Source organism: Centruroides sculpturatus, unplaced genomic scaffold (assembly GCF_000671375.1).
Source record: "Centruroides sculpturatus isolate CEXI.00-Female unplaced genomic scaffold, Cexi_2.0 scaffold39, whole genome shotgun sequence".
NCBI classification, from domain to species: Eukaryota; Metazoa; Arthropoda; class Arachnida; order Scorpiones; family Buthidae; genus Centruroides; species Centruroides sculpturatus.
This window is the reverse complement of record NW_019384314.1, coordinates 1,054,644-1,066,683: the sequence shown is the minus strand read 5'-3', so window position 1 is coordinate 1,066,683 and position 12,040 is coordinate 1,054,644. Positions and strand designations below refer to the sequence as shown.

At 37.4% G+C, this 12,040-nt stretch overlaps 1 protein-coding gene across 1 annotated transcript; it reads right to left on the bottom strand.

Annotated features, from left to right (window-relative positions):
• LOC111622681 (histidine-rich glycoprotein-like) lies at positions 1–1,824 on the bottom strand. The gene is made up of 2 exons (XM_023365109.1): positions 1,780–1,824; positions 1–1,277 (listed from the first exon to the last, which is right to left on the bottom strand). Exons 1-2 carry the CDS (start codon positions 1,798–1,800, stop codon positions 231–233), a joined length of 1,068 nt encoding a protein of 355 aa, XP_023220877.1. The 5' UTR covers positions 1,801–1,824; the 3' UTR covers positions 1–230.
• Positions 1,825–12,040: the final 10,216 nt, after the last annotated feature.

Genomic DNA, 12,040 nt, shown 5'->3' with positions numbered 1-12,040 from the left:
TTAAATATAAAAAAACTTTAATAAAACTATTTGGTACAATTACTAAGATAAACTGAGAGAGGTCGTCGAAACGTGCCGCTTCGATAATTATTACTGGGTTATTCGACCTACCTATGTACAATAATTTTGCCCGTTTTGCGGAAGGCATTTCCGGTTTCGCGCGTTTTACTTCCGATTATTCTGCCGGAAGTCGACCGGTTGGAGAGAGTTGGAAAACGGCGGGGTTTACTTCATTGCTTTTTGCCCATGCCCTCGATGGCCCTGGCGAATTGGCCGAATCCTTGCGAGAAGGCGAACACTTTGTCGCTACCGGCGTGCCATTTGTCTCCGTAGGGTTTGGTCCCGTGTCCTTTGTGATGACCTCCTTTGTGGTGTCCTCCCCGGTGGTGTGACGTCTGGTGTTCTCGGTGTCCGTGCTTCTCGTCGTAGTATTTTCCTCCCTTCTTGTATCCGTCTCCTCGGTGTCGGTGGTACTTTTCGCGCCCGTACTTGTGGTACTCGTCTCCGTAGTGTTTCTTATCGTGATAGTCTTTGGCGTCGCGCAACTTGTGGTACTTAGCCCCGTGCATATCCCAGTGGCCGTGGTTGTCTTTGTACTTTTTGTGATAATCTTTGTCTCGAAAGATATCGTGGTAAGATTTGTGGTCGGCGTATTCTTCTTTGTGGTACACGTTCTTGAAGCCGTGTCGTTTGTGGCCCTTGTCTCGATAATAATGGCTTCCGGCCTTCTGCTTCTTTCCTCCGTGTCCTCCCCAGTGTTTCTTGTCATGATAACTGCGGACGTCGTGACCCGAGTGGTGACGCCCTCCCGATGCCCGACCGTACTTGTCGAAGTGGCGTCCTCCTCCGTCATCGTGTCGATGACCCCCTTCTTTGTGCCATTTTCCGTGATTTACCGCGTGGTGCCGATGACCCTGGCCGTGACCACCGTGATGCTGGTGACTCTGGCCGTGTCCCTCGTGGTGCCGGTGACCCTGACCGTGTCCTTCGTGGTGCCGGTGACCCTGACCGTGTCCTTCGTGGTGCCGGTGACCCTGACCGTGTCCTTCGTGGTGCCGGTGACCCTGACCGTGTCCCTCGAGGTGCCGGTGACCATGGCCGTGACCTCCATGATGTCCGTATCCGTCGCCAGCGTACAGATATCGATGGTGATCGGGGTAAACGGACGAGGAGGGTTGCAATTCGTAGATTACTACAGTCTCCGGAGTGAGGTCTGTGGCAGTCTTCAAAGTGGTAAGAAGTTCTTGAGTCGAGAATTCGACAGCGAAGAGTAGAATCTGAAAAGATCAGTCATTAATATCAGAAAATTGGACCAACTTATTAACTACAGTAAATGAGTAAATGTTAAATGCATAAAAGTCGAGTTACTAGCGAATTAATTCTAAATTATTTTTTGTAATTACGATTATAATATAAGTTTACAGAGTATACCAGTAGCGTATATCATCATCGTCATCAACGATATTCATACTAACATCTTTTAAACTCTCACAGAATATAATTTACACGATACAAGCGGAATTCTATAATCATATACATATTCATGTGCATACCATTTCTATTCTTCGGAAACAATATGATACAGATTCCAAGAAATTACATTGCATCGAAAAGTCTTCTTTAAAAGACCAGGAAATTAGAATTAAACGCGATGACAGGAGTTTCTCGCATAAATTAGGAAGAAGAACAATATATCGAATGGAAGAAGACACCCGAAGTTTCTAATACTAAACAATAATAATATCATTCGTTTACGAACAAAAGGAAGAGTCTACGTACCAAAATGGATGCGGAATTCATAGTTTAATCCGAGCGAAGAATAGACGTCCCTACGCTCGATCGACCTACTTATATACGTCGGTTGGCATCACGTGGCTACCACGCGCCGCGTAACAACGAATTATCCGCCCTGGGCTCGACTCGGAGCGCGATAGTAGAGACTGTGCCCGATCGTTTCTTTTATCCACATTAAATAACGGACAGGTCGTACCGTTTGTTCCCTTCGACTTTATAATAGAAAGAAAAATAAATAATCGACTGGTGTAGAAACGTGTAAAGGCGATCCTAGTATCTAAAACAACACGTGAAAATAATACTTTTCCGATAAGTGGTGTTATTGAGAGATATATTTAAATTTGCTTGAACGTGACCATAACTATTTACGTATTTACGTATTTAGTATTCTTTTAAAACTCTAAAGAAAGTTCCAAAGATATTGCACTATATCGTTATTTAATTATTTGTATGTCTTTATTATGCATTATTTATTTATCAATACATCTTCTTAAGCTTGCTTCTGTAGAGTCGAAGGAGGTAAAAATGGATTTAGGAAGAGGCACGTTTTCCTTCTTGTACCTTTTTTTTCATTCAAATAAATACAGCAATTGTTTTGGAGAAGGAAATCGAACTTGGAAGCGGACGATTCGCATCATCCCCTCTCTACTATTCTCCGTTTTTCGAACCAAACCAAATAATAGAAAGTAACCAGGAAAGTAACGTAATTGTTAATATAAGAACGCCCTTTTATCGGGTGGGTCCGTTTAATTTCTTTGAATTCGAAGAAGGATGGAGTAACTGCTCGTTAGTGTACCCGGCGGTGACTGCACTCTTAAACCACATTGCAAAGGTGAATTGATAATACTTTTCGTCTAACTATTGCTCTGGAGGAGAAATAATCGGATATTTATCCGTATTAATCTTTTGAATAGAAACAATTGATCTTCCTAGAATAGTCAAAAATGTAATTTTGACTTATTGGAATCGGTAAACGATCGTTTCTCGTTTTAACGTGGCTCTACAATTAGGAAGAGAGGAGGAAAATCTATGAATTTCCAATTGCTCTCTGGAACGTGACGACTTAATAACTGGCTATTTAACGAACTTAATTGCATTTTACATTATCGTTTACGATAGGATAATTTTATGAGATTTTTTAAAGAAAAAATCTACGATTTTACGTTCTTTTTTTTCAGGGATCTTTCGGGAAAAGAAACAATTTTTTAATAACAACAAACGGAGATTGTGATTGGCTGGAAAATTTAATCATTTAATTAATTCCGAAAATGACGACGTAGAAAAGTTGTTTGTTAACGGAGATTTTAGGAACTTTCGACGTCATTCATCGCCCGAAGTGATGCCTGAAACTCAGATTTTATCGTCTTTTGGAGACTATCGGTATCGGGTAATCCCGAGAAGCGCGACGATGAGGAGGAAAATCGTTCCTACTTCCACCCCCACGCCGAAAACTTTTGTTCGTTAGCTACAATTTCTCGGTATCTTGACCCATTTATGTTCACATCGGTTACCTCTGGCAAAACGAACGTTCTCTCGATCCACCCAGATTCTTCGTATCTTCGAAGCTAATTTAAGTAGAATTTCCCCACACTTCCGGTCATCGCCGACGTGTTTCCGGTAACTAGTAACGACGGCTTCTCTTTCGACCCAGTGACCTTAGATAGTTCTTCGAGGCAATCAGACCGCAACGATGTCTTTTAACGATGATCGTCGTCGCTTCTCGCATCGGCGATCGTCGACGTCTCCGCTCCACACCCTCCCTTTTCTACAGAAAAAAAAAGAAGACTTTTTACCGAAAGTGGGACGGAGGAACGAGAACGAGCCGAAATCTTTCGTGTTTTGAATGTCGAAAGAATCTCCTCGTTTCCCTTTTCTCTGCCAGAATGTGAAAGTTAGAACTTCCGAGCTCTTAAACTAAATCGTAACGTCCTTCTGGAAGTTCCCCCCTCCATGTATAAAGTATTTTTAACTCGAAATTTGACTCTAATTATTAGAGAATATTTTTCAAATTAAGTTATTAATTTTACAAATAGTGTAGATAAATTGGATAAAAAGAAAAATAAAGGCGAGAAAACAGGAAATGAGAATTTTGACCCTTGCGAAGAGGTAAATATTCGGGAAAAATTAAATCGATACGTCAAGCATCAATTTTCTAAACGAATGCATATTATTAATTGTTCGAAATGAAAAGAAAATCCCAATTTTTTTAATGAAATTAACGAGGAAAAATTACTTATAACGCGTTTAAAATTTGAAAATAATTTCTATTTTTTTTCTGTATAGTCACAAAGAATTGTTCTCTGTCCGTAAACCGAGCAATTTTCGTGCATCACGCCCGATGACTATCGCATTTTTTTTTCTTTACTATTCTTTTTTGTATTTAACAATTTCTTTCTTTAAGAAATCCGCTTTAAAAATCACAAAGGAACGTATTCATCGAGGAAGTGTGAAGCAACCGTTTCCACATTCTCTATTATATTGTACAGTACCTTTTGTCCGGATAGTTAATGTTCCTTTCCACTTTTAATGTTTCTTTTTGTCTCGCTACCTTCGATGATCAATGAACTTGGTTAAAAGATTGAATTAAACTTTTTATTATCTATGGAAAAAAAAAAGAGAAGATATACTATATATAAATTATTCCAGTTACAATTAAGGAGTCACTCGGTATCAGTCTCTTATTCTGTTTTGGTTGTTGCGTTGTGTACGAGGTAATTTATATCACTGTAAACGTTTTACGAGTACGATTTTAACCATTAGTTTTAGGTGTTTCGTCTACACTTCACGTGTTATCGTACGAAATAGACTCGACAATTAAGTGACATTTCTGAATCTAGATAAATCCTTTCATTAATTAAATATTGATAGAAAGTTTCTGTTTCTAGGAGAAGCGATATAGACTTGCGAATTTGTAATAAAAGTCCTGCGTTAATTTTCTGTGTCTCGATAATTTTCCGGGCCGACGATCAACACATACGAGCCACTCGTCACGTTAATCGCTCGAAAATTATTATATAGTCCACCCGGAAAATAAAAGACACCGCTCCGTTTCTTGCAAAGAAAATTCGGGTGACCCTCTATGGCGTATTCGTCCAAAGTAGGTCGAATTCCGGGTCTAATTCCTTACAAATCGTCCCTTTCTACACTGAGAATTGGCAAGAAAAGACAAGAAAAGACAAGAATTGACAAGAAAAGACAAAGAATTGGCGATCGTGTGGACGATCGCCAATTCTTTGTCTTTTCTTGTTATAGAATTTCTATTGAAAAATCTTTACAGAAAAGGAAAATGTTTTAAATTATACGGATTTTGTAAAGATTATTTTACGGAAAAACTGAAATAATCTTAATGAATTTATTGGAAAAAGTTTCTACAATGTCGTGTCGGTAATTTTAAGTAAGAAAGATGAAAATGCTTTTTTCATAATTAATATAAACGACCCGATAATTCTTTCGAGCGAAAACGAAAGAAAACGAAAATGCGAAGATAAAAAGCGAAGTTAAATAGATAAAAAAACGTAATTAGAATGTAAAGGATTGAGATGATGAAGGGTTAATTGAATAGATGATACGCTCTGCCTAATTATTAGGCCAAGGTCCACTTCGACAATACTCTTGTCTTTCTTTATACATTCAGTTAATTCTTTGTCCTTAATGTTACTTGTAACCTTTAGTTATTTTCTTTTGTTTTAGTATTTAGACCTATTCGTTAATGGCTTCTCGTAACAAAAGAAAGATGGCCGCTTTATGCCGGTAAGTCGTTAAGAAACGATGTTGAATTTTCAATAGAACGAAGTTAAATTTCAAAATAAGACGAATTTGTCTATCAGAACGGCGTGTACAGTATTTCTCTGTATGAGGATCTAACACGGAAACTATTAGGCCTTTATTACCCGTTGTTAAATCTGAATGGTTTGGTAGATAATGATAGTGCATATATGTGATTCGAACTGGAGAAAATCGAGAACAGCATGCATTAGCGTAACGTACAATACAAAACAATTTCTCAAACAAAAAAAATAAAAGATGAATGCTTAATAGTTGAATATAATTGCCAGATGAATCTAGCAATTCCTTCGACAATGAATCTGATCACCCCGATTGATCGAAGACTCGCAAAAAACATTAAATTATCATCAAATCCCGTGTAGTTTTGAGGTGTGTTCGATTAATCTTGAATCTTTTCTGTTCTAAACATTCAGTTTATTAAAAAAAATGCCCCTGATACTCTAGTGCCCACAGGGTAATAAGAGTTAAAACATCTGCAAGCCATCAAAGTAGTGCAGAACAATAAAGTTACCCTAAATTCTTTAAATAGAAAAGGACAATGTTAAGCTTGGGGCACTTTTCGGTTACCTCTAGGGGGTCCATCGATTATACATCCTTTTAAAATTAAATTAGCAAAAGGTTTGTGATGAAAGGAACACATCGGTACCAGTTTCAAGTCGGAGAACTAGATGGAACGGGTCGCAAATCGCACTCGTTCACCCCTGTATGGATCACTTGAGGGTTTTTGCACTCATTTTGTAAAAACGTATAATTATTATTTGATAGTACAACTCTTAGACAAAAAATTAGAATATTCACCTAACTGAAAGTTTACTGTACATTTTCTCATGAATAACACAGAGTACGAAGCTTTTTTTTTGACCCTACATAAACAATGTCTATGTATATTTATTATACCCGTTAATCAGACAATGACAAAAAATTAGACATCCATAAAAAACTATATTGTAATGCAAATTTCAAACAGAGCAATATAACAGTATAACGTGGAGCGTAAGCGCGACACCAGTGACAGAACTAAAGATATTAGCATAGCCTTGTACAAAGTAAGAAAAACAAAAATAAATTGCAAATTATGTAAAATGCTCGCAGACAACAGTCTCTAGAGTACTGAAACAACAAGTGTTCAAGTTTTAACTAATAAACGCCAGAAATGTGGACGTAAACGAGCAACGACTGCGAGGGATGAGAGAAAATTGAGAAGGATCGTCGCGCAAACCCACTTTAAGAGCCTTAAACACTTGCATGCACAATGGAGAGCAACTGGAGTGAACGTTAGTAGCGTACCACATGCCGAAGGTTGCACGACTCGCACTTCAATTTCCGTGTTCCCAAGACGAAGCCATCTCTAACGAAAAAGCAACGACAAGCGAGTATCAGATGGTGCAGAGAGAGGCTCGTGTGGAAAAAGACAATTGAAATAACGTTCTCTTCAGTGACAAATCCCTGTTTTGTCTCTCCTGTGGTGATCAAGGCCCACGTGTATGGAGAACAACCAAAGAGGCCTTCGAAAAAGAATGTATAAAGAGATCCGTGAAGTTTGCATCATCTGTTGACGCATAATGCTAACGGCGTAGGACAACTGTGCATTCTTAGGGAGCGTGTTAATGCACAGACGTATCAAGACATCTTAGAGACATTTATGACACCACCGGCAGAGGATTTAATTGAGAAAACATTTTATTACAAACAATAGTAAGTGTAATGGATGCCACAAAAATGTCCTTTTATTTTAGGTGAAAAAGTGCGATTTTTGACCCTTTCCCTTTAGTTCTCTCAGGCGAAACTGGTATTATTGTGTTCCTCTCGTAACAAGCTTTATGCTAATTTGTTATATAGCTTGGGTTTTCCCTAGTGTCACCAGAAAACGCCCCAAACTTAACATTGTTCTTATCTACACGGAACAATTTAAGTTCGATTATGAATTTTAAAAAATAAATGTAATGAAGGGATAAAAAAAATTACATGCGATTTTACAGTAAGCATTTATCGAAAATGAAAAGAATTGTTCTTTAGATGGCATAGATGTTTTAGTTAATTTGGCCAAATAGAACTCATTTCTTTAAGAATAACTAATTGCTGTAGGAGACATTTCTTTTGCTCTCGTTTCCTCGGACAATTTCTTCTATCAGAAAACAAAGTTTCGCCATCGCTTTATGATCATCGAGGTCGACGTTTGCCATATTCTTTTTTATTGTTTATCCCCCTTCTTAACTTCCAGAAGAAAAATATTTTTTTCTGCATGTTTATTCGCAAGAAATATTTTAAAAACCGATTTTTACTTTTACCTGTGTAATGTTTAATAATCTTCGACTGAAACACTCTCTTTGCCATTTTTCGTTCCTCAATAGTCGAGGTGAATGACCTCACAGAACACTGGTATTTGGTCCTGGGTTCGTACCTCTCCACGAGTTGGCCACGTGGAGTTTTCTGGGTTTACTTCACCTAAATGGGAGCCCATTTCTCGTATAAAGTTCTTCCGGGAGCCATTCCACTCGGCTGATTTCTCAGGTGTTACGTTGCCATATACAAACAAATAAACTTTTCCATCTTTTTTATCTTTTCATTCGTTTTCTTTATCGTATTACGTAGACTACGTATTTCTGTGTTAAATTCGGCGGGAGCTTTCTACAATTTAATTATTGATTGATCTATAAATTGGTGATATTATATTGATGTGTTAAAATTTCTGTATTAAGAAATTATTTTGAAAAAAGAAAAAACTTTATTAACAATTAACTGAACAACGATTACAGTTCAGCATGTCAGCAAATCACCATCAATATGAATCATATCTCGCAACCTTTGTTGCAAATTTTCAATTCCGTGAGCATACAATGAAGAAAGTCTCGAGCATCGAGTGTTGTCATCGAACTGTGTATTGCCAATGTGGTTCCACAAGCCTCGAAATATAGTAGATGGTAATCAGTTAACGCCAAATCTGGGATGTAAGATGGATGAAGTGGAATCTTCCATTTCAAACTGACCAGCTTTTCTAAGGTCATTTTTTATTTATGTGTTTCCGTGTTGTCGTGACAGTATCGCACTGTCAATTTTCGGACGAAATTCTTTAATTTTGGTGTTCAAACGATCCAGTTGTTCACAGTACAGTTCTTTCGTGACAGTGACATCGGTTGGAAGTAGCTCCATCACGATCATAATTTGTTCGCTTGTACAAGTTGTAATTCTTATTACTCTTTCCTTTCATCATAATTAATTAATAATAATCCTGGCATGAAGCTGGTGTTGGATTTCTGCTTAGTAAAAGAGCACGAGCAGCATTGTTAGGATATAATCCAGTTAGTGCAAGATTGATGATGGCAAGATTTGAAGCAAAGCCATTTAATATATCAGTAATCCAAGTATATGCACCTACCTCAGATAGCAATGAAGAGGAAATTGAACTTTTCTATAAAGATCTAAGCATGATAATAGAGAAAACACCGCGGAGAGATGTGATCATCATTGGAGGTGACTGGAATGCTAAGATTGGAAATAATAATGAAGGTTGGGAAAGAGTAATGGGTAAGTATGGATATGGAGCAAGAAATGAACGAGGGGAAGACTGCTTGAATTTGTCCTAGATGAAGATTTAATGATATGCAACACCAAATTCCAGCAAAAGAACTGTAGAAAATAGACATGGAGATCAAGTGATGGAACAACAAGAAACATGATTGATATCATTTTGATCCAAAGGAGATGGTCAACATCAGTTCAACAGTGACGAACCTTTCAGGGAACCGACATAGATTCTGATCACAGCTTAGTCATTTCAAACATAAAGATAAAACTGAAGAGGAAAGTTAATGCACATTTCCAAAAGAAAAGAGATTTCAAAGCTAAAAGAGGAGAAAATAAGGAGTAGTCTATATAAAGAAATACACTTGAGAAGAAGATAAAAACACTAGACAGGATGGAAGAGCCAGACACAACATCAGTTCAAGGATGGAAGAGCCAGACACAAGAGTGGAAGAAATAACAAAGGCAATAAGAGAAGCAATTAAACAGACCCTACTAGAAGAGAAAAAAATCAACAAGAAATGGATCACGGAAGAGACCCTAAAGCTTGTCCAAGAGAAAAGAGCTCTTAGGCTTTGAACAGACATTTCTGAAGAGCTGGAAAAACAGTATAAGGTAAAGTGCAATAAAGTGAAAAAAAGCAGTTAGGATGGATAAAGCGAAATGGCTAGACGATCAGCGTAGAAACATAGAAAAATATTATGGAGAATGTAAGACTAGAGAAGTATATAAGATGATCAGAAATGTTAATCAGAAATGGAAACCAAAGCAAATAGCAATCAAAAATAAGAGAGAGATTTTAGTGGACATGGTGGAAGTCTTACAGAGGTGGACAAGTTATTGCTCTGAACCAGCATAGACCAAAAAGCTACCTTGGCAGTGCTAAAATCTTATAGAATTGATCATAAACTAATAAATCTGCTAAGTTATATTAATGATAATGCAGAAGCAGCTGCGAGATTGCGCGGGGAGCTAGGAAACTGGTTAAAGAGGTACCAGACAGGGAGATCCTATATCCCCTACTATCTTCATAATTCTCTTAGAAAGAGTCATGGATAAGATGACGCAAGAGATGCAGGGAACATCAGTTCACGGTGTAAAATTCAATAACCTGAGGTTTGCAGATGACATAGTTATCATTGAAGAAACATCTGCTTAATGAAGAAGGTAAAAGATATGGACTGACTATCAATAGCTGAAAAACTAAGACAAGGATATTTGGTGATAGCATGACAAGAAACATCCTAGTAGATGAGAAAAACATTGAAAATGTAGAGAGCTTTACACATATAGGAAGCAAACTAACCTATAATCTGAATTGCAAAAAAGAAAAAGAGATTACATGAATGAAAACAGAATAAGACTTTAGCCTATGGTATTATTGATGGATCCAACAAAAGAGGCAGACCATATAGAGAATGGATTGATGATGTGGTGTGGAGCGAATGAGAAAGTCGACAATGGATAGAGAGAAATAGAAGAAAACACTGGAAAAGGCATCAGACACTAACGGGCAATGAGCCTAGGGTTAATGATGATGATGATGACTACAAATAACTTACAGATACATTAAATATTAACTACCTTTCACTTCATATTTATATCAGATTATTTTATGTTCAATATGTTAATTTCTTTCTCAGTAAATGTAAGTAACTCGAGATCATTCTACTTTAGCATTTCCAATATAACAGTGTGACGTAAGATGTAGAAAATACAACACAACATCAATTTTTCGTCCCTTTTTTTTCTTTACGATTGCTGTTGTCCAGCACATGCAACTTAGAAATTCAATAAATTAAGACACTCGTTACAGATAGCCACTGGCTTAATTACGAAACTTTTAGGTGTCCTTCTATTGTTATTCTGTATTCGTTGACTCGAACGGACATCTATCTCCATCTGGCGATTAAAATGTGTATATATTATATATTATGTATTAAAGTAGTTCATTTATTTATTTCTGTCAATCTATGGTATACTTTAGAGACGGATTTTACGGATAAAGTATTTTATAATCTTCTAAACTGTTCTTTGGCTGAGAGTAAATCCTTAATATACAGTTCAACAACAGATGAAAGTATCGCTGGGGCAGGTGTTGAGTGGTGCTATCTGTTGACAAAAATGTCCTTATATTTTACTAATTAAAAATATAGTATCGGTTATACGAAACTCTAAACCTAAAGGCTCGTGTTAAACGCGAATTTGTACCGCATTTAGTGTATATTGGGCGAATTATGAGTCTTTTCGGGAATATAGATACATCTTGTGTTTTTACCTGTTCTTGTGTTTTCTTCGAGGATTTATACGAAATTACACGCGAAAAGTCGCCAGGTTTGTGATGACTACCAACGTTTTATGGAAATATACGAATATTTCGCTGCCATTTAAGTCGAATATCATTCCTTTTTTTTACGAAATTGTAGAGAGTACAGAGGTACCTCGTATAACGTACGCCTCGAATAACGGACGCTGCGAACAACGGACTTTCTGTTTGGCCGTTACGTGACTCGAGCAACGGACTTTCTGTTTGGCCGTTACGTGACTCGAGCAACGGACTGGCTTCGAACAACGGACTTTCCGTTCGGCAGTTACGTGAGGCGAACAACAAACTTTTTACGAACAAGTGCGAATGATGTTTTCACTCTTTTGCCATTGCCAATGACAATCTGCTATTTTTATAATATATTATATTAGTATTATTAGAATATATTATTAGTATATCTGAAGTACAGAGCTCCCGTTGGGATTCGGCTCGCTCCCTTGTTTATTACGTATATCACCTTAGTGCAGGGCATTTATATTTATTCAAGTGTTGTGCAAATCATGGCTTCTAAAAAAAAACAGAAAGATGATTTCAATTGAAACAAAGCAAGAAACCATCAGAAGGAGTGAAATTTGACAAAAACTTCCTTGACGAATGGGAAGAGGTTCAGGA